Consider the following 21,252-nt stretch of genomic DNA (forward strand, 5'->3'; position numbering starts at 1 on the left):
CTACTCTACAACCTTACTCAGCGTCTGAATCTTAAAATCTCTAGTCGCCGTCCACAGCCCTTTCGGAGCGACATCCGCTTCTCCTTCCTTGACAAAGCCTCTTCTCGTCCAGTACTCTATATTTCCAGAACCGACCAAGGCGCTTGACCAGAGCTTGATGCGCACATCACCTCTGGGCTGTCCAGCTTCTCGTGATGCACTCCGCTGAGCGACAAGCTTCGCGACTAGTGCATCGAGACATTGTATCATCAGGCCTTGACCTCGGTACCTTGTATCATTGACCGATGCGCAAGCTGCGACTTCCCAATTCCAAGTCCCCGTACGGTTGTCAATTCCGGAACCTAGGATTTCGCTGGTCACCTTCGAGAGCTCCAGGTCACTCAATGGCAGGTTGGAGTGGGCACCTTGAGTTGTGCCGTGCTTGTCCAATACCTGTTGCGCTTGCTGGAATACATCCACGATTTTGCCCTTCCAGGGTTTGAGACTGGCTGTTGCCACGAGCTTGCCGTATTTGCCTGGATGATATGGTTCGCCAAACACACGTCGCGAGTTCGAAACAGGCAGAGCGTTTGATAAAGTGCCATCTGTGCAGATAGCTAACAGACCATTAGGACCTAACTCAAGTATCAACTGGTCTTCGCTGCTTATGCGGTCGCTCGTGTAGAAAGAATCGCGTTCTTCGTTGTGTCGTGGATGTCCATGGACGACGTAGGCATCATTGATGAGGTAATTGAGATTGTCAAGAAGTCCTTTCCGTAATGGATCGAGTAGTTCAGCCGGTCGAATGATTTCTATCGTGTACCTCATATTTGGGGCCAGCCTTTCTAGACTTGAAATTGAGTCCGACGCCATTTGTGATGGCGTCACGGAAGGTACGCCAACAGCTGTTGCCAGATTTGTTGGTCCTTTTTGGCGAACAGACAGACACAGACAGAGATGTGTTGATATTCTGCCATATGTAGCGATGGTGCACATCATGACTCAAGCAGGTAACATGAGCCTGAGCTGTACGGTAGCGCGGAAGTCCTAGCGCCAAGAAGTCGTTCGAAGGGCGCGCTTTGTGCAATGCTGCAATGGCTGCGCCAAGAGAGTGTCCAGTCCCATGAAGACTACGCTCCTCATACGGTCACTGGTCATCCCTTCAGAACAGTTGTTCTTCCGGTGGGAACGGCTTTCGTCCATATATTACGACCCTATGCGATGAATCAGCAAACAATCTCACGCATATCAGGCACTAAGACTTACCCCGGCCAATAGTAGCAAGCTTTTTTCCTCGTAAATTCTTGCCTCGTTTGCTCAATGAATTTGTGCGTATCCTCAATAGACCAGCCCAGGCATCTAGTAAAGACGGCCAAGCTCAAACCTTCGATGCCTTCCAATAATGCAACAAGTTGGACTGAACCTGCCTGTTTCAACGTGGGGTTTGCCGGCCAGGTGCCGATAGGGACTTTGAACGGTTTGACAGTCACATTAACGAAGCCGACCTGTCGCATAAGACTTTCCATCTTGCCAAAGTCAACGTCCAAAGTACTCCCCATCCTTTGTATACCTTGCTTCAGCAGCGTAGTCCACTTCAAGATGACATTGTCCTCCGGAATCCTGTAATGATCGCTGCGGATATTGGCGGTCATCTCAAGGCATTCGAAATATCCATCTGGCGCGCAATGCTTGAACGCTTGCTCAAAATACTTCTGAAAGTCCTTGATTCCGCCAACAAGCATAGTCTTGGAGTAGATAAGATCAAAGTTGTTCTCTGGCCAGGTCCATCCATCTTCGGCGTCATCGATCTCGAATTTGACGTTGCTTGGTGCCCAATCAGGTTGAATGGGTGATAAGTCAACACCCACGATCTCGGCATGAGGGTACCTCTCTGCCATCTCAACTGCCCAGATGCCAGTCCCGGTACCTACATCTAGTACTCGAATCGGTGATGCTAGTGGCGAATGAAAAAGCTTGGAGCCAGATGCGAGGTACATACAGCGATGCTGCATGTCCATCCGGAATTGCTCAGGTTCATCATTAGGCGTGAAGTAGTCGTTCTCGCCGGACTTGTATGCATGATAACGTCGACCATGTTCGAAGCGGTAATCGTAGATGGAGGAATGAACGGATTGCGTGAGTATGGACACATCATCGAAGCTGGAATAACCGGAATCCTCAGTCTCGTACTGTTAGGGTTAGTTGTTGCGCAATGAGATTCTCAGGAGAAGGGATATTTACTCCATCTCTGGCCACAACGCTCAAGTCGCTGTAGAAGTCACTGTCATCCATGTTTGGCTGACCTTGATAGAGCTGGTGTCGTGGAGTGGTGAGGTAGTCCTAACGAACCATACACCGCCGTCACTTCACGAGTTGAGGATCTGAAACAATTTTATGATGCCAAACAGGCGCAAAAGTGTATCAGGCTTCACAATCCCAAGCGACGGATATGCCTAGAATTGAGGTTTTGACGTATTTCGTCTTACACAGGCTCACCCAGGGTTGAAACGCGGGTGTCGGATGGGTACGTGCATGATGCATGAAGCTCCTGCCACATGAGATGTAACACGTTCCATTCTTGTCAAATCATGGTCAAAGACGTCCGCACTGCTGCTCCTGTTATGGGTGGCACACGACGTTGTGATTGCGGAAGAAGAACCATGTTACTGTAAAGCTTCGCAACGGTCGATTTGTTGGTTCGTTGATGCCGAGGCAGGGGACAGACTCCACCGCCTGCCGCAAAGGGCTCCTTGCAGCTCTTGCGACAACAACTTAAGCCCATGATGCTTGTGGGGAGCGCAGAATACCTACTGTTCTCGATGAGAAGACATGTTGACATGAGTGTATCTAAGCGATATCAGAAGCATACTAACTGCTTCATTCTCAATCCCAAGATGTGAGCCGGCATCAACGGCAGGACCACACCCATCATCAAGACCTAAGTCGCGACTCGCTTATTCTCAAAACCACAGATGAGAAGCAGCCGCTACTGCAAGTGACTGCTTTGAAACGTGACTGCCACTGCAGACTGCAGGAGCATAAGGTGTCCCAATCTGAACATGAAGTGAAGGTATTCGTTACCGGCACGATGGCTCAAACTGCGGCACTACATCCATTGCATAGCGTCGGCACAGCTGGACTCGGTTCGCCTCAGGGACATTGTCGTCGTATTCCGAAGTGCTTGGACATGGATGAAAGGCCTTGTGGTAGGCGACTGTGACCTGTTTTACGTGGTCACCAGCTCCATTGTGAGCTATCGCCGTCTGAGCCACATCGAAGGTCGAAGTGGCAGCCTCTAGCAGCGTGCGCAAACCTTTGGGAAAGCAACGCTATGCTGAGCCGCCAAAGACCATTTGATCTCTATGAGGCGTGCAGGAAGCACGGTATGACAGGAAAAATCATCCCTTTGTGGCATGGCCCAGAGCGTCTGACAATGCACCAGGACCTACTGCTCAAATCCTACCAAATGTCCTCGTGGCCTACGCTACCCGTTTCATCCGGAAATCTAGCTCAACACGACCACTCTTCACATGACGGCGACGAGTCAGGCCTTCCAGCAATGCAGATTGCAAGAGTGTCTTCTCGGCGACAGATACGGAGGAACATGCAAAGACGCGATCAAATGTAGCATAGGGATATGCTGCGGGAAGAGAATCTGAATACAAGCCAGACAGGAAACACATACAATAAGAACAAGGACTGATTTGACCAAGTCGAAGACATGTGAAAAGGGAGCACGATGCGCCCATTTGATCTGGGCCAGATGCTCTAGTATTTCAGACTCGATTAAATCATAGACCCAGGTCAGGAAGTGTCATTTTGCTGGCTCGAAGGCCGACACGTGTGCTTACATCGTTGACGTGCCAGTCAACACACCCACAACAAACACTGATATACACCACAACACAAATTTATCCCCACGATTGTCATGTCAATATAAAGTTGATTGGCGTAGTTGGAAAGCGTAGCTCTGTCATGAAAATGGCGTGGGATAAGCTGCTCCGCGGTCTGCTGATTTGGTCGAGGTTTCCTTCCCCTGGTTTAGGTACGCCGCCTTGGGAGATGCCGCCGGTTACGTGGATTCGTCGAGGAGCGGCAATGCCCAACAGCGCACTTTGAAAGTCTGATATTCGAATGAGCATCATTCTTTTTGCTGGCTTGAATTTTGATTTGTTTGCGGAGTGACGAGGTAAGCGATCACACCAACAAATTGATGACTGCTGTACCAGACTTCACACGTCTAGGCATCTTCACAGTGAAAGATGCATCAGCACTGGAGGGTCAAAGTGGTCCCTTACAACCTGATCACCGAGCGCTTCTAGCCGATACTGGGAGAGAACATGCTAAACCTGATCTGCCCCTCATCGAGCATTGCCTTACCAAAGTCAAGGTAGCCGACAACCACTGCTGCAGATGCCGGCCAGAGCAACACGTGCGCTCTGGTCATACTAGCCGCTATCATCTACAGCACTTCTAACCCCAGCATCTGTGCGACGCTCGCAGGAAGGAGCAAACAGTGCCTCTGTATCGCTCGGTAAAGTTTCGTTGCATCCACAAAGCAGACACCACGATACTACATACTCAATCCCATTTACAGGCGGGAGAGTGCCAGAATCGAAATGGCCAGGTCTATGTTCGAATCGTCTTGCGCTGGTTCGGTGGTTGGAGATTTTGGTTCATTACCAGGAAAGAAGTGTGGAAGAGTCCAAGGGACGTCCACTAGAACAACCTCGAAATATGCCTTTGACACAGGCACCGATCGTTGGTTGGTGACAAGCTGTTATGAGAAGGTCACTCTGGTTATGCATAGGCTTGAGCTGAATAACAGACAAGTGCTGCAAGATGTGAGAGATCTGGTACTCACCGTTGCTTTCAAGCGATGACGTCAATAATTACCAGGAACTTCAAGACACTCGGCAAGTCCTCAGTTCTAGACCGCCCACGACCGCCCAAGGTCGACGTGAAGTCTTGACTATTTTTTCCAACACAACCGTGACGGCAAGCAGAGTCAGCCTGGTTCTTCCAGCAAACATGATCGATAATCGAGTTTTACGAGCATCTCGCCATGATTGAATATGATCGAACATGATCGAACATGATCGACCCCACTGGCTCTTACCAGCAGCGCAGAATTTTGTCATCAAAGACACAGCCACTGCTGGTCGAGCCGTCTTTGCGAAAACTGGTGCGTTGGCTGGGCTTAACTTGCTCAAAACATCACCAGATCAGTCACCTATAGCACACGTGATACTCAGGCCTTACCGTCGGGAGGTCTGTGCTTGGTGTTTCCTATACGACAGAGGTCGCGAGTGGAAGATCCGCGATCTAGCCGCTGGGGTTACGTTCTGTTCTGCATCATGCGAGGAATTCTGGGTCGCTGACAACGATGAAACCTGCCGCGAGGCTTGCAGAAGCGTTGAGAGCTTTATCAAAGGACAAGCGAAGCGAAGAAATCAGGCCCCCTTCGAAGAACAGCCTTCAAACGTTGTTCTTGGAGAAGGCTCTGCTGGTTTTGATAGTGTTAGGAGGACATGGAAACAAGCCGAAGAACATGGTACTGCTATTGCGCGTGTCAGAACGGAAAGCAAGCCTTCAAAGACGCAGCGGGCCATTCTTTCACATGCCAAAGAGCTTGCACCTGACCCGGATATTCTTACCTATGTCTTGTCAGGAGTCCTTGCCGCTTACAAAGCATGGCTCTCGCTTGACGGTGCAGAGGATCGCACCAGAAGCACCGACGCGCATGTGCTGCTTCCGTCCCTGTTCGAACTGGTACCTGACGATCGAGTTTTCACGGACAATCCAATGACGCAATCGCCTTTGCACGACTACACGTCGGCTCATTCTGTTTTGCTTGCGATTTTGCCAGCTACGATTCTTTCAGTGATCACGCCTGATCTAGTGATCAATCTTGCTTCGCGAGCAGCTCATAATGCTTTCTCGATAAGACCGGAAGGCATGACAGATGGTGATCAGAGTGGAGAGTTTCTCGGCTGGGGTGTGTGGCCTGAAGCTAGTTTCTTCAACCACTCATGCAGTCCTAACGTCAAGAAGGAAAGGATTGGCAGACTCTGGTCTTTTGCAGTGGATGTCGGTGCTGATAAGATCGTCCAACAAGGTCAGCAGCTGTGTATCACCTACCTCGGAGGAGACGAGAAAGATCTTGATGTAACAGAAAGGCGAAAGAGACTGCAAGAGCAATGGGGCTTTCGCTGTCTTTGTGAACGCTGTCTTGGAGAGAGCGGCGAGACATGAGCTATCATTTTGTATGAGTCCGATGAGCGGGGAAAAAGTACGACGGCCGTGCAGAATCAACCCGACGACATAGCAATCCTTCCTAACCGCTGGAGTGTGCCACAATTGGAACCGGGCGCTGTCAGATTAGGGTCAGTCAAGCAACCCTAGACGCCCCAGCTTATAGCTGCTCGCATTTTGTGGTAACTCAGCGCCGACAAGTTGTTTGGCACTAACGCTTGCCTGGAAACGCCGAACGTCCGTGCACACTTCTTGCCACCTCGGCATGGTCCATTCCAAGCGTAGCTCACTGATCGACTTCCTTCACGTGAAGGTTTTAAGGCAACTACACTGGGACTGAAAAGCCTCCATGCAGTGTATGGACGCTCGGAAGATATGATCTGGAAGACATCAAGATATTCTCTCAGCGCGCCGAAGAACGCGCCAGACATCCAGGGACCGCTTCGACGTTCTTTGCTTTTCCATCGAGTTCTTGTGACACGCTCACAGCACTTCACTGGGACGCGCGACGCCCATGACTCGAATAGCAGCCGGAAGAAGCAGACTCAATTATCCACAGGAGGAAATGGGAAGACAAACCTATTAGATGATGCTCAACCTAGCTATCAAAATCAGGCAATGCCGTTCTTCGAGTAGCATTAACTAAATAGTCCTCGTCCATGAACAGCCAGACTTATTTTCACCTCCCCACCGTTCTCCACAACCATTAATTACACACCACCGGCGTCCTCCCATCCCACTCACCACTCCCCACACAACCCATCATAAACTCAACCACACTCCCCACCGTAACACCACTAGGCATCCACCCCTCACCCACACCCTCCTCCCCCCTCACCTTAATCGGCACGCTCCCACCCTCCTTCAGCATACTCGGCCGCACCATAACCCACTTCACCTCCTTCTGCCCCCTAATCACCCCATCAACACCATTATGATCCTCCACCGTCTGCGCCATATTACTATGGTTCATAACCGGCTTAATCATACAGTGCAAATTCTCAAACGACGCGCCCACGCCAAACATGGACATCACGATCAATTTCTCGATCTGTGTCTTCTGGTCTGGCGTGAGGGATGAAATTGCAGAGACGACTGCCTCTGCTGCGCGCGTCATGAACATTGGTGGGGAAGTCGTTGTTGCCCAGGGGTTGCCTGATTTCCGGGTTTGGCCCAGGGTCGATATGATTACGATGGGCTTTCCGCTGGCGTGGGTGAGGGTTGTGGTTAGGGCGGCGCTCATGTCGGTCTTAGATGTTGGGTCGGCGCGGAGGGTGCGGAGGTTTGAGCGTTGGGAGGTGGGAATTTGGTCGTTGATTAGGGTAGTTAGGGATGTGGGGTCGCGGGCTAGGGCTGTTACTGTGTGGGTGCGCTGCAGGGCTTCGAGGAGGGTGAGGCGGCCGGTGCGGCCTGTGCTGCCGATTAGGAGGATGTGGGGGAGGTTGTTGGGTGTGGACATTTTGGTTGGTGGTTGGTGGTTGGGGGTGTGCTGGGTGCTTTTGTTATGATGAGGAACGCTTGGTTGTGCGGTAGTGCTGTGTAGTAGATGCCGGTGAATGCGGTATTTTTATCAGTTCGTTTTGGTACTTGGGCTGTGCGCGCTTTACGGTTGCTCTAAACTATCAGCTTGGAGCTGTGTCTGTAAGATGATGTTGTTGTCTTTTCTGTATGTTACGGAGTAGATGTTTGGGTATCGGCGCTACGTTACTTGAGGGCATGGCCAGCATTATATAGGATACCTATCATGGCCCTTCGTCCTCTCCTGGTCCATATTGCGTACAGTCTAGCAAGGACTTTGGCGCCGAGTTGTACAAACTGAGCTTGATTTGTAGCTTAATCCGAGAATAATCGTGTTATAAGGTCATGGTGCTTAGCAAAGCAGCTACACGTGTTACAGGCGATCTCGGCCGAAGCGCTCATTAGTCGGCCGAGGAAGTGTCAAGCCTGTTCTAGCAACTTAACCGAGGCTCGGCCATCTCACCAGGTACCGACAATATTCAATGAAATGCTAATTAGCACGACCTCAGAAGCAATGTCGGCTCACTATACCTAAATAAGCACTTTTCTAGGGTAGCAAATGCGGCACAATTTCTCTGTTAGCCCTTAGCACCTCATTGAATTCTGTCGCTACCTGGTGATCTGGTATTCCAGAAATGAAGTTAGCCTTCAGCAAAGCTGTCTTCTGCGCCAGCACTAACATATCCTTGAAATGATGCCTGTGTCTCGGAAGGCTAACTACATCAAGTCATCCCATAGATATTCTTAACCTTGCGCTCAGGACATGTAATGCGGGTGGTTTCCTCGAGATGTGCCTGGGTCAGCCAGTTACATCAATGATAAATTCTTTAGAAACACCTCGTCGCCCTTCACTTGCCGCCAGCTGCTTGTCTCTTTCGCATCGCCGAGGCCTTCCAAATATGGTTGCTATATCGGACATACGGAGATGTGTCCCAAAAAGAACTACCGCGCTAGCAGCAAGCGGCGCTCTAATGACGAGCTTCGTTGCAAAACTACAGATGAGATTGAGTATTGATCTGTTTCAGCAACTAGCTAGCCCTAACATTTTCTTATCTACAGACCTCGCCGGGCTCAACGTGGCGCTGCTCCAGGCTTGACACCCATGTAAGCTTGATACGAGATTGTCATTACACCCTGAGCTATCGCTAGCGTGGTAAATCTTTCTGGGACACCTCTCCGTACTGGTAGGCATCTTGCGCGGTGTCTTGGCAATTGTTAGGAGATCTGCGATGTCGGTCAAGTAACCTTGACCGCTGAGCACGAATCGTAGAAGCACAAGCGTAGCGAATAGTCTTGGTAAGTCCAACTGCGTGGCAAGCGGTCCCTACAGTATCTGCCCTCAATGCACTAGTGGGAGCTTTCATGCCCCGCGACTTTGCTGATGAAACTGCGACGCAAGCTAGCGCTTATTCCTCCTTCCTCTTTGGGTAGGCAGAAGCCAAGAGGAAGAACTATGGAAGGTGATGGATGAATATTGCATGATTATCCATGGACATTCCGCGACACGAGCAAAGACATCCTTGCGGGAAACGTCTTTATAGATATCTTGAGTACGCACCGCCAGCAGATCAAGGGAAGTCACTTCGATCAGCAGACGTTACGCCAAAGAGCTCGCCGCTTGATTGTCTTCCACTCAACCCTCTGTCAACACCACTGCTCGAGACAACTGGCACAGCGATTGAGTGTTGCTATCATGGAAGCCCGCGCCTCTTTCTCTCATCCTTCCCTTTCGACACCGGCAGAAACGTGGTACCAGATCCATGGGCCTCTGGAGTCCTCCACCAGACCTATAATCATCCTGCATGGCGGACCGGGGGCGACGCACACTTACCTCACCGATCTCGCCCAGTTTCACAAAGACCACAATCGCACCGTCATCTACTATGACCAAAATCGGCTGCGGCAACTCAACGCGCCTTAAAGAGCGCCGTCTTGACACGGATTTTTGGACAGTCGAGCTGTTCATCGCGGAATTGAACAACCTTATCGCCCACCTAGGCGTGACTGAGTTCGACCTGTTGGGACATTCATGGGGTGGTATGCTAGGCGCAGACTACGCCATCCGCCAGAACCAGAACGACGAGTCTCGTGGTCTGAAACGACTCATCATCAGCAACAGTCCTGCGAGCATGAAACTCTGGGTGACCTCATGTGACGAGTTGCGTGCATTGTTGCCCCGCGACATTGACGAGACACTTGAGAAGTATGAGAAAGCCCAGGACTATGACGCTGAGCCATACAAGGCGGCGGCCCTCGAATTCCTTGAACGCCACATGTGCATGGCTCGTCATCCAGATGGTGTGCAGCCTTTCCCAGATCCGCTTATGAAGAGTTTCGGGATGCTCGAAGAGGACGATACTGTGTACTTCACCATGAATGGGCCGAGTGAATTTACCGTTATTGGAAGTCTGAAGGAGTGGTCAGTCGTCGGTAGACTAGAGGCTGTCAAGGTTCCAACATTTGTCATCAATGGTGAATTTGACGAGGCAAGACGGATTTGTGTTGAGCCATTCGCGAGGGATATCAAGGACGCAGAGTGGGTGACCATGGAAGGTGCCAGCCACTGCGCGCATATTGAGAAGACCGAGGAGTATTGTAAACTGGTGATGGAATGGATGAGTAGACACTGAAAGGGGGCTAAGCGCATGTTACAATGTTCGGAGCTACCAAAGTATAATTGAACTGGCCATCTCAGTCGCCCACCCGAATACGATGCGTTGTGTGTGAAGAGGATCGAAGCGGTCTTTGGCTCCGCTCGCTGGAATAGTGCCATCTCCTACGCCGAAGCCCAGCACCTTCCCTGCTTGCAGTTCTGCAGGAACATCATTCTGTAGCAGTCCATAGTCAACCAGCCAGTGGGACGAACAAGAGAACGAGGCAAGGAAGGCGAGCATATCCCAGCGCGTATTGGACACCACGAGAGGCAGGCAACGATATCGTGATTGACCATGCTTTCACAGCGCAAGAGGAGATATGACGGAGAAGCAGCCAACCTCCGAAGAATTCTGTCAAAGAGATCACGCTTTGATGTAGGACTTACGCGACATTATTGGATTGAAAATACTACCGTACTACTTCTGCACAGTAGTGCCGTATGTGCTGTGACGACTGAGGGCCAAGTTTCGCGACGCGCATACTGTTCCACTTCGCATCCGCCTAAGCAACAGTTGCTTATTGTGTCGTCGCATACACGATCATGCACCGAGCAGATATTTCTGCCACAGCCCATTGCCAGTGTCTTCTGCGCTGATAGCTGCTCTTTGACAGAGTCCATAACCATGGCTCACCTCCTTCGAGGCAAGCAGGCAGGCGTGCAGCACGATCTGTCGCAAGGCGTATCCTCGGAGTTCTTCTTGCTTGACGATGTAAGCAGACGGTAAGGTCGAAGGTGTTCCAGAAGCTGATGGTATAGCTTGCTCGATATGGTATCAATTCGCAGGTTTCTGCACTCGCTTATGAACCCGTCCAGTCTCTCTTCGCGGTTGGCACCAACGACTCGCAATTCGGTCCTGGCCAGGTCTATGTCTTTGGCCAAAGACGTGTCTGCGTGATATTCAACCTTCAGAGAAGAGCCTCGATCCAGGAGATACAATTTTGTGGGGAGAGACTCGTAGTACTTGACAACAAAAATGATATCACAATCTTCAGCCTGGATAGCCGGAAGAGAGTCGCTACATATTCTCCTCCTGGCCATGTTGCGGCTTTACTGACTGACCCGAGTTTAGACTACTGCCTGACAGGTCTGCAAAATGGTATGTACAATTCCTCGTTCTCAGCATTTGCAGAAGCTGACATCTACGAGGAGACATCGTGGCATATGACCTCGACCGAGAGCACATGACTCAATTTCGGATACCCAACCTCTGGCGAGAACGGAACCCTCGAGCACGGATCCTCCCCATCGTTTCCCTACAGTTTCACCCAAAAGATATTGGTTCCTTGCTGATAGGGTATTCGGAAGGCGCAGTCATATACTCCTTCAAGCAAAACAAGGCCGTCAAGTTCTTCCACTATGAGTTGCCTCGAGGTGCGCCTGGTGGTGACGCTGATCCAAGGACTGTCAATCAAGCAAGAGCCCCTGAGCTGACCCATGCCACATGGCATCCCACGGGTACTTTCGTGCTTACTGCTCACAAAGATTCGAGCTTAGTGTTCTGGGATCCACGAGACGGGAGGACACTTGAAGCACGGACAGTAGAAGACGTCGCTATCAATATTCCTGGCAATCGCCCCAGCCCCCAGCCAGGTAGTCTTGCAGCGAGCATCAAAGAGCCTTACACGAAGATTGCCTGGTGCTCAAAGGAGAACCCTGATGATACTGGTATCTTACTTGTCGGCGGTCAGCCAGCTACATCTTCTGCACCAGGCTTAACATTCATCGAGTTGGGTCTGACTCCCAACTACCAGACTTCGTCCTGGGACTTTCTTACGAACCATTTCCGCAATCCAAAGAAAACGCATATCTTGCCCACTCCTCCGAACGCCAGAGTCTCGAACTTTGTAATCATCCCACGATCCTCGCCTCACTTTTCAGGGTCGCATGATCCTATCGCCATCGTTGCCACTCTAGCTTCCGGAGAGTTGATAACTCTCTCATTCCCAACAGGATATTCTATCTCTCCCACGAACCAGCTACACGTCTCGCTATCGCTCGTGCACCCTTTTGTGACCAAGTTCGCCTTGGCAAGCGTCGAACGCACAAGATGGCTCGGCATGAAAGAATCACGTCAGCAGGGACCGAAATTCCTACTTGGCGGCGCAGAGGCGACTAAGCCGATGAAGCGGTTCGAAAACAGAAATGTCGTTCAGACAGCTCACGCGGATGGCACCGTACGCATTTGGGATGTTGGCAATGGTGATGAGATCGAGAATGGCGGAGTGCTTCAAGCTGATCTTGCCCGTGCTGTCGGTAGATGGGACGACCTCAATGTCTCGCAAATGGCCATGTCCGGCGCGACGGGGGAGCTAGCTGTCGGTCTCAAGTCTGGAGAACTGGTAGTCTTCCGACTTAACAGGAACGCAAATTTTGGCAAGCCTCCTGCCAGTGACTTCGAGAACGAGGGTCCTGGTCATATGACTGACATTACACGAAGAGCTGACCCAGCATTGAAAGAAGGGTTGATGCCACTAACATTGACCAATGATCAGCAGGGACAGGTGACTGCATTGAAGCTGTCGAACGTTGGCTTTCTGGCTACTGGTTACGAAAGCGGCGGCATCACCGTAATCGATCTCCGAGGCCCTGCCATCATACATACAGCTCTCCTATCTAATCTCGAAATGAAGCGATCTGGTAGTATCAGTGGCCTTAGAGGCAAGAGGGCGAGCCACAGTGCAGGCTCCCAAACAGAATATCCGACAGTCATTGAATTTGGCGTAATGACTCTCGAAGGTGATGGTACGTGCAAGTCTGCATGACGCGGTAGATCCAGAGCTAACCAGCTTAGATTACTCCTCCATAGCGATGTTTGTAGGCACGAATCGCGGACGACTTGCGACATTCAAGATCCTGCCTTCCCAATCTGGCAAGTTCACGGCACAGTTTGCGGGCGCAACCTCTTTAGGCGAGAATCGCGTGGTATCAATATCACCGATCGACGCGGACAGCGGAAGTCCTGCCCTTGCCACCGGCCAAGCGATGGCAGGTTTACAACAGGGGCAGAGAACGAACGGTGTCCTCGTTGTGGCCACCGCCTCCTCAGCTCACATCTTCAAGCCTGCACATTCCAAAGGTGCTGCAAAGACCTTTGACAACGTATTTTGCGACGCTGCGTCCGTCACCAGGTTCGAGCAGCGAGGCTATGCCCTGGTTGGCCTCTTTGGCGATGGTTGTGCGAGAGCCTTCTCTATCCCAGCACTGAAAGAGATGGGTACACTCAGACTGAACCACGTCTTTGACGTCAAGCGTTTTCCAGAAGCACTGATTAACACGTCCGGAGATGTCGTGGGCTGGACCGGTCCTTCCGAGCTAGCCCTTGCATCGGTCTGGGGTGCAAGTCAGCCACTTGCACCTTCGAATGACCGCCTCTACGATCCAGCCAAGCTTCCTCTTCCTCGTCCTACCATCAGCAATCTCCAATGGATAGCCGGTACTCAGTACATCACACCAACGGACATGGATGTGCTAATTGGTGGCGCCGACCGTCCACCTTCCAAGCGCATGATGGCTGAAATGCGCGCTCAACAAGACGCTGAATTCCAGCGACAGCGAGAAGCTGCAAGGACTGGTCGCTCTCCACCACCAGATCAGAGTCAAGAGGGCTACTGGGCGTATATGCAGAGACAGATCCAAGAGCGGACGGAGAACTTGGGCCTGGCGAGTGACAGTATGGAACGGACAGCAGAGGCGAGCAGCAGTTGGAGTGATGATGTGAGCAAGTATGTGCAGAAGCAGAAGAGGCAGGCCGCGTTGGGGTTCTTGGGTAGCAAGCTTGGCCTCTAGAAGGCTGAGGTATGGTGACCATGACGAATGAAATCACGCTGGTCTGGAGCTGCGTGAGTCCCATGGTGCTGAGTCGTCCTGGGACATTGCTGTAGTCTTGGGATTTCACGCTTCTCCAATCCGTGCGAGATATAGAGCAGGTCAACAAGGGTTGTCGTATTTTGATACGTCCTGCTACGACTGGTGCCTTAAGAAACATAGGTTGACAGGCCGACAAAATAGATTTGCAACCCGAAGTCGCCTAAATGATTGCTTATGCCTGCAGCCTTAGGCTTAGCGTTAAGATTGTTGATCGGTTTCGAGCACCAGAAACCCCGAGCTCTACTGTTCTATAGTGAATAGCGAATTATCATAAGTATTTATATATCCTAAAACTATATAACCTTACACTACTAGCACTGAAGAATCTTATGGGACCTTTAGATCTTTTATAGTATGTCTAGAGGATGCTGCCTAACTTCACAGAAGTTGTAATCTTTTAGCCCTGGTTCTCGAAACCGATCAACAATCTTAACGCTAAGCCTAAGCCTCAAGCCTTGTGGCCGCAGCTGAAATTATCCGGAATTATGAACTTGCGGCAAGTTGGCTTCTCAGGTCTCGTTTAGGCTAGTAGCCACTATGGTTGGGGGCAATTCTTTAGTGCTAGGTGTGGTCTTTAGGCATGTAATGCGCTCATAACGCTTGTGAGGCCAACTCGCCCAAATTTCATAACTCCGGATAATTTCAGCTGTGGCCACAAGCCGAACGCACCGCGATCTCGGCGCTAAGCTTGCCCGGATTCATCGCCAAGCCTTTTACCCTCAACTGAAACGCGACCGGTCCGAGATCCAACTTCTCTGCTTCTACCATAGCACTGAACTGTCAGTTCTTGGTTATTGCAGGAATCCCTCCTTACTGAGTGAACTTGTTCGCTTTCTCTTCGAGTCTATCACGACTTCAATCTATCTTCTAGCCCGCACTTGCCGCAGCAAACCGGACTTCAAACGCAATGCGCGGCAGGAGCCACATGCTGGCTGTCGGCAGGAGTTCGTCCCCCTGCCATCAAGCCACTTGCTACGGCGGCTGAACAAGCGCCACCATGCAACTCCCTGCTGGCTAACCCTGTTAGTACCAATCACAACAACAGGTAACCAGGTACCCCCAGCAGGTAACATATACGCGAACGAAGTTCTTTTGCCTTGACCTTCGAAGCGCGCAACTGCAGGGCGTTGGTCATGGTTCGGTCGCAGTAGCTCGAACTCATCATGTCTCAATATGACATAGCGTCCAACATGTCTCAGCCTTTCCTCGAGGGGAACGTTGCGAGGAGCATTACAAAGACAACGCTCTTCCGGTGCGCTTTTCACATACTTACTACGCGGTACACCAAAGTTACCAAACAGCACACTAAAGTATAGTCTGTGATGGGCGACAAGTTCGAAGCACTCTATGAGGAGTTGTTTGGGAAGAGATTCGCCGAACCCGAACATGAGGAGGATGTCAGGAACATCCTCAGCTGCATTCAAACCCGCAATGGTTACCTCGGTAATGACAACGAGACAGAGTTGCAAGGGACGTCGAACAGACTCAATCGGACAGTGAAGCTACTTGCAAGCGACGCAAGGGAAGACAAAGCTCGCTTCACGAAGGCGTATGTCATTGCAGATGTGTCCGAATGACATGCACTTATTGGATTCTAGTATATCGAATCAGCTTTACGACGATCCTTTCCGCTTCTTCTTCGAGCTCATTCAAAATGCTGATGATGCGGGATATTCCAAGGCGAGGATAGCTGGTGAGATACCATGCGTCACATTTCGTGTGCGTGCAACAGAGCTAGTGGTTGATCTCAACGAAGACGGCTTTAACTTGCAGGACATCCTGGCGATATGTTCTACCGGACAGAGCTCGAAACTCAAAGATGCAGAAAGCACTGGAGAGAAAGGCTTCGGCTTCAAAGCAGTATTCGGCGTGGCATCAACCGTGCACATTCAGTCAGGTTTGTGGTCATTTTCTTTCAACCACCAGCAACACGAGGATGGCATCGGCATGATATCGCCGATTTGGCGAAGAGCTACCTCGCTCCCACCAGATATCAGGACACGGGTCACGTTGGTGTACTCTTCACCCGGGACAGAGACCCTAGAAGAATTATGCCATCAGCTTGAAGCCCAGCCCGAAACAATTGTAAGCTTTCTCAGGAATCTAAGGAAGCTCAGAATTATTTTCGACAATGTGCTAGGGCGGAGGTATGAAAGGTGTTTCGAAAGACTCGAGACTACGCGCTCAAACTCTTCACAGATCGTCGCCACCATTGATTCTGTGCCGAAGGTACATTGCTTCCGAGAGTTCCGACATGACGTGAAAGACATGCCTACGAGAGAGGGCAGGTTTAGCTCTGTGTCTACGGTCACCGTCTGGCTACCCGTCTCTGATTTTGACACTTGTATCCCCGCAATACCATCTCATGGCCAATATATATCAGCATATCTGCCAGTGTGTCAGGTAGCACAATTGCCTTTCCTGATACAAGGAGACTTTATATTGCCTGCCAGTCGCCAAGCTGTGTCGGAAAACCCGTGGAACAAAAAGCTTCGCGAGGGTGTCGCAGAAGCGTTCGCATTGGCAGCAGTTGCTATTTCCTCAGGAAACGGATATTCTCGCTTACAACATCAATGGCCTCGGTTTCTGCCGATGTCGCCTATCACGGGCTTCTGGCATGGTCTGAGCCACCTCATCAAGTTTTATCTGGGAGAACGAAAAGCTTTCCTGTCCCGAGACGACGGTTGCCATGGTGCAAGTCAAGTGCGATCGCTTCCTGCGTGCTTCTTACACAAGAATGCACCACTCTTACCACGACAAGTGCAGCATCGTTTCTTTCTATCCGATAAATACAAGAAGTCCGTCTATCCCGCGTTGAGATACCTAGGGATCCAGGAACTCTCGACGCAAGAGATGCTTGATTTGATATCGGACGATCTGAAAACAACCCAATCTCTTATACAGGGAACAGCATTACAACATGACTGGCACGATTCATTCGCGGGACTGCTAGAGTCCCTCCTACGCAAGAAGATGACACAAGATGGCCAAAGCACCATTGACAGATTACGCCACATACGCATTGTGCCTGTTCGCGACGGTCAGGAACTCGTATGGTGGGCTGCTGCGTCTGCCCCTCGCACGATCTACTTCCCAGTCATTGTCGAGGATGGCAATGGCACAGACCGTGTGCACATAACTATGCCGACAGACCTCGGATTGGCTGTACTCCATCCCACGGCTGCATCCGGTGCGATACGAAAGAGGGTGTACCACGACCTTGGTGTACAAGACTGTCCACCCGCGACAATCTGTAGAAGCATTGAACGGACACACAATGCTCGAAAATTCGGGCTGTCATCCGATATGGTCGCGCATTTCGAGCTACTCTTTTGGTTCTCGTACGACATGTCCAGCGATCAGCGAGCAAGGCTTCATGCGGAAACCGAAGGGAAATTTTGCAGCAATTCCTCTGAACTCTTTTTCTGGTCAGAGCGGGAGCACGATACGGCCCAAGTCGCACGCTTGGAAGCAACAGAGGAGCATCGGGAGTACCTTCTCTATTCCTGTTATCAAAAGTCGACTCTGTCATCTCGATCCCGCGGTGCATATTCGTGGGAATCATGGCTTCACAAGATTGCAGGAATTCGATGGTATCCTCCTTTGCAAGCATCTGCCAGACATGAAGGACTGCACTGGGTTATCAAAGAGGTATTGAAGAACAACGCGGCGGCTTTCCTCCCTCTAATTCAGGCTCATTGGGCAGAGGAATATTCGGAAATCTGTCGATGGAATTCGAAGCTCGAGCAAGCCTTGAAGCAGTCGAAGGTCTTGTGCAGAAATGGGACAATGGAAGAACTTGGCAAAACGTGGTTCCCGAGCCGGCTCATTCTCAAAGCTGCTCGTTCCTATGGAGTGGAACACAGGCTGCCCATAGTGGCCTTGCCTGATTCTGATGAAGGATGTGACCTATCTGAATGGAGTTGTCTGAGGGATCTAGAAGTTGCGTCGCAGAGGGGTTTGAGCTTCTATCGTCAGGTACTCGTAGCTCTCGCAGACAACGGAAACACTCCGCAACCATCGTTGACTGTCTTAAGTAAGCTGTATGCATGCATCGGCAGCTCAGCTACGCTCGAGGACCAAAAGGAGTTAAAGGTATGTTCGTCGTTGTGCTCGAGACGCTCAACTGATTCTTCACCAGACACTGTTCAAGAGACAGAAGTTGATTTGGGATCCAGAGGACCGCATTTGGCTCAATAGCAACCAATGCGTCTGGAGCAGCTCGATCGTGCTACGCAGAAAATTGGTGATAGCAGCATTCTACGACGAAAAGGTTATGAACGGTCTGTTCAAAGTACTTCTGGAGCTGCCAGGCGTGACGATGGAGGACCTCATTGACGAGCTTGCATATATGGATCAGTCCCACAATGAAATTCCACACGAAGAGGTTCGCGCATCTGCTGTCAAGGTTTATGTGTTGCTTGAAGCCATGTCTGGGAGCTCTGAGACAAGGCAGTCGCTCCGGTAAGTGCTATCTGGCGCACGATCCTATTATCGCTAACGAAACAGCTCAAATTTTAGCTCTCGCAATCTTGTCTATTGTAATGGCCAATGGAAGACAGCAAGCTCGTGCGTTTGGCACGAAACTATTGACATTGGACAACACACTCCAATTGCGGCATTGTATCCAAGCCTCCGAAAGTTCTTTGTCGACACCCTCGGGGTGAACACTGTAACCGATGTCTACTTGATGAACGAACTTGCAAATGCAGCTTCGCAAGCCGTCAAGGACACGGATCGCATCAAGAACCTGATGCTGTCCGCGGCCGCCATGCTCACCGTCGAAAGCGATATTGGTAAACTCCAGCGCAGCATTGCAGTCCTCGAGAAAGCCAAGTTCCTGCCACGCCGAACGCTGAGTGGGGCCATTGAACATGTGGCATTGAGCGATGCTTACTTCATTGTCGACAACCTTCAGATGGCGAATGCTTTTGAAGGCAAAATTACTCTCCTTGACTTCACCTATGAACAGCTAAATACTCTGCACACTTTTCTCAAGCTCCTACATCTAGAAGGACGTTACCTGAGCAGGAATGTTGAACCTAAGACAGAAGAAGGAGACTCTGTTCTCGATGCAGGCTTGACACAGCAGCTACAACAATGTGCTTATGCCGTCTCCTGGTAAGTACTGTCTAACGAACCACAAACAAGCTTGGGAGACCGAGAACATGCTAACGGATGCTCAGCTGCGCTGTGCTACACCGAAGTCCACGCTACTTCAATCAATCTGTGAAAACGCACGACCTTCTTCGGCACGCCAGAGTCTATACCTCGCCAAACATCCGAACGGTGTACAACATCAAGCAAAACAGAAAGCTCATCTCTGTCAATGCAGACAAGGCCTTCCTAGTGCTGAAGGAGGAGCAAGAAAGCCTTCGGATCATACTGCCAGAGAATGGTAAAGAACGGCAATCATGCTTCAGGTCACAGCTGCCAGGATATCTTACGGAGTTCTTGGAAACGACCGAAACCAAAGCCGAAAAGCAAATCTATCGATTCATCAATGAGCTTGACGCTGGCACTGACGAACTGATTAGCGATGAAGCCATTCCGCCTGTGGCTTGGTTGGTCAAGACTGAGCGGCTGCCACAACCAACTGGATTGGAGAATGCAGGGCTTCAAGTCATGCCCAATCAACAGTTGCCAGCCTCGGAGTCCAGAGCAAGTGATCTCAGGTTCACAGCAGTCAATGACTACGAGGAAGGCCCAATTGTGGTTGCGACCACAGAGACGATCGGCGGTCACCAGTATCGACGACAACCTTACATCCCGATGCCAGCGACTGTTGACCATGTTCAAGATGCACCTGAGTACCACAAGGTCCTTATGCATGTCAGATCACAAGCGGCCCGTGTGAAATGGCGTGACGTCCCTCGTGACACTACGCTTACGGTTAGGAACGACTTGACGGACTACTTCAGCACGCTAAGTCTCGAGGGGAACGATTTGGAAGCAGCTTCACGTCCAACACTCTTCGGATCGGACGCCTTCAGCAACTTCCGGCTTGGAGCAGCAGGGGAACTTTTTGTAAGATAACTTTGAGAGGCGACCCCTCTACGTGTTACCTGCTAACCGGTAATGCCAGGTCTATGAAGTCCTGAGCAGCCTCACAGACGTTGATATGAGCCTTGAAGATTGGCAAAGCACGATCCGACATTTCGTACGAGCACACCCATCCTACGCCGCGATTGAAGCATGGCGTCAGAAAGAAACGGCAGACATCACTTATCACGATAACAGCACTATGATGGAGTCAACACTAACCACCAGAGTTCTAGGAGACTCATATACAGGCTGGCTTCCTACTTGGCTGAAGGGTGAATGTACTTGCAGTACAGGAGACAGCCCTTGTCCAGACAGGTTGTGCTCAGCCCGCGAGACTGAGGTGGAGCCACTCGAGTGGCTTTTCGAGGTGAAGACAACGACCGGACCATGTGAGACTGATTTCTTCATGAGTCCGGGTCAATACGAGCGGGTAAGATACCTTGATTTCCAATCTAGCATAGATGTCTTATTGACACTGTTCTGTTTAGATGCGCAAGCTAGGCACCGTCGAAGATCATAGTCGAGGGCAAGTGTATTGCCTGGTCCGAGTGTACAATCTTCTCACGGATCGCATTGGTATCAGGTTCTATATCGACCCGTGGCGCTTCAGGGACAGCAAGCTGCAATTCGGCACAACTGATAAATGGCGGGTAACGGCCACGTGAGAAGTTGCCCACATTGGAGCGTTACGGAGATCTGCACTGTCGTTTCGACCGAACGTAGATGCTTGTTCATGATAGTGAGCTTCACCCAGCTCCCTGCATGCAGCGGACCATACGCAAGATGCATCCGCTGGGAGATTTTCAAACTCGATGATATCGTTTATGACACCATGACGGCAAAAGCGTTCATACAACATGGTCAACACGAGCCGGCATTGGCCGGCAAGAACCCGACAACTCTGATATCCTGACCATCTAGCTTATCGGGAC

General features: G+C 50.8%; 7 protein-coding genes across 7 annotated transcripts; 4 read left to right on the plus strand and 3 right to left on the minus strand.

The window, feature by feature from the left end:
• On the minus strand, positions 1–852 carry PMZ80_004902 (uncharacterized protein; the record flags this gene model as incomplete). Its single annotated transcript, XM_064873325.1, has 1 exon — positions 1–852. One exon carries the CDS (start codon positions 850–852, stop codon positions 1–3), a length of 852 nt encoding a protein of 283 aa, XP_064730429.1.
• Positions 853–1,141: 289 nt separating this feature from the next.
• Positions 1,142–2,271, minus strand: PMZ80_004903 (uncharacterized protein; the record flags this gene model as incomplete). Its single annotated transcript, XM_064873326.1, has 3 exons — positions 1,142–1,193; positions 1,246–2,168; positions 2,221–2,271. The coding sequence occupies 3 exons, from the start codon at positions 2,269–2,271 to the stop codon at positions 1,142–1,144; spliced, it is 1,026 nt and encodes a 341-aa protein (XP_064730430.1).
• A 2,793-nt stretch (positions 2,272–5,064) lies between these two features.
• SET6 (Histone-lysine N-methyltransferase set-6) lies at positions 5,065–6,234 on the plus strand (the record flags this gene model as incomplete). Its single annotated transcript, XM_064873327.1, has 1 exon — positions 5,065–6,234. The coding sequence occupies one exon, from the start codon at positions 5,065–5,067 to the stop codon at positions 6,232–6,234; it is 1,170 nt and encodes a 389-aa protein (XP_064730431.1).
• Positions 6,235–6,940: 706 nt separating this feature from the next.
• Positions 6,941–7,693, minus strand: PMZ80_004905 (uncharacterized protein; the record flags this gene model as incomplete). The annotated part of the gene is made up of 1 exon (XM_064873328.1): positions 6,941–7,693. One exon carries the CDS (start codon positions 7,691–7,693, stop codon positions 6,941–6,943), a length of 753 nt encoding a protein of 250 aa, XP_064730432.1.
• A 1,861-nt stretch (positions 7,694–9,554) lies between these two features.
• On the plus strand, positions 9,555–10,382 carry PMZ80_004906 (uncharacterized protein; the record flags this gene model as incomplete). Its single annotated transcript, XM_064873329.1, has 1 exon — positions 9,555–10,382. The coding sequence occupies one exon, from the start codon at positions 9,555–9,557 to the stop codon at positions 10,380–10,382; it is 828 nt and encodes a 275-aa protein (XP_064730433.1).
• A 648-nt stretch (positions 10,383–11,030) lies between these two features.
• Positions 11,031–14,194, plus strand: SRO7 (Lethal(2) giant larvae sro7; the record flags this gene model as incomplete). Its single annotated transcript, XM_064873330.1, has 4 exons — positions 11,031–11,117; positions 11,165–11,504; positions 11,555–13,150; positions 13,200–14,194. The coding sequence occupies 4 exons, from the start codon at positions 11,031–11,033 to the stop codon at positions 14,192–14,194; spliced, it is 3,018 nt and encodes a 1,005-aa protein (XP_064730434.1).
• A 1,403-nt stretch (positions 14,195–15,597) lies between these two features.
• Positions 15,598–20,985, plus strand: PMZ80_004908 (uncharacterized protein; the record flags this gene model as incomplete). The annotated part of the gene is made up of 7 exons (XM_064873331.1): positions 15,598–15,824; positions 15,874–18,370; positions 18,417–18,739; positions 18,785–19,396; positions 19,462–20,302; positions 20,361–20,750; positions 20,809–20,985. 7 exons carry the CDS (start codon positions 15,598–15,600, stop codon positions 20,983–20,985), a joined length of 5,067 nt encoding a protein of 1,688 aa, XP_064730435.1.
• Between the last annotated feature and the right edge of the window lie 267 nt (positions 20,986–21,252).

The sequence above is a fragment of the Knufia obscura genome (genome assembly GCF_036327395.1).
Source record: "Knufia obscura strain CCFEE 5817 isolate CBS 148926 chromosome Unknown scaffold_5, whole genome shotgun sequence".
Taxonomy (NCBI): domain Eukaryota; kingdom Fungi; phylum Ascomycota; class Eurotiomycetes; order Chaetothyriales; family Trichomeriaceae; genus Knufia; species Knufia obscura.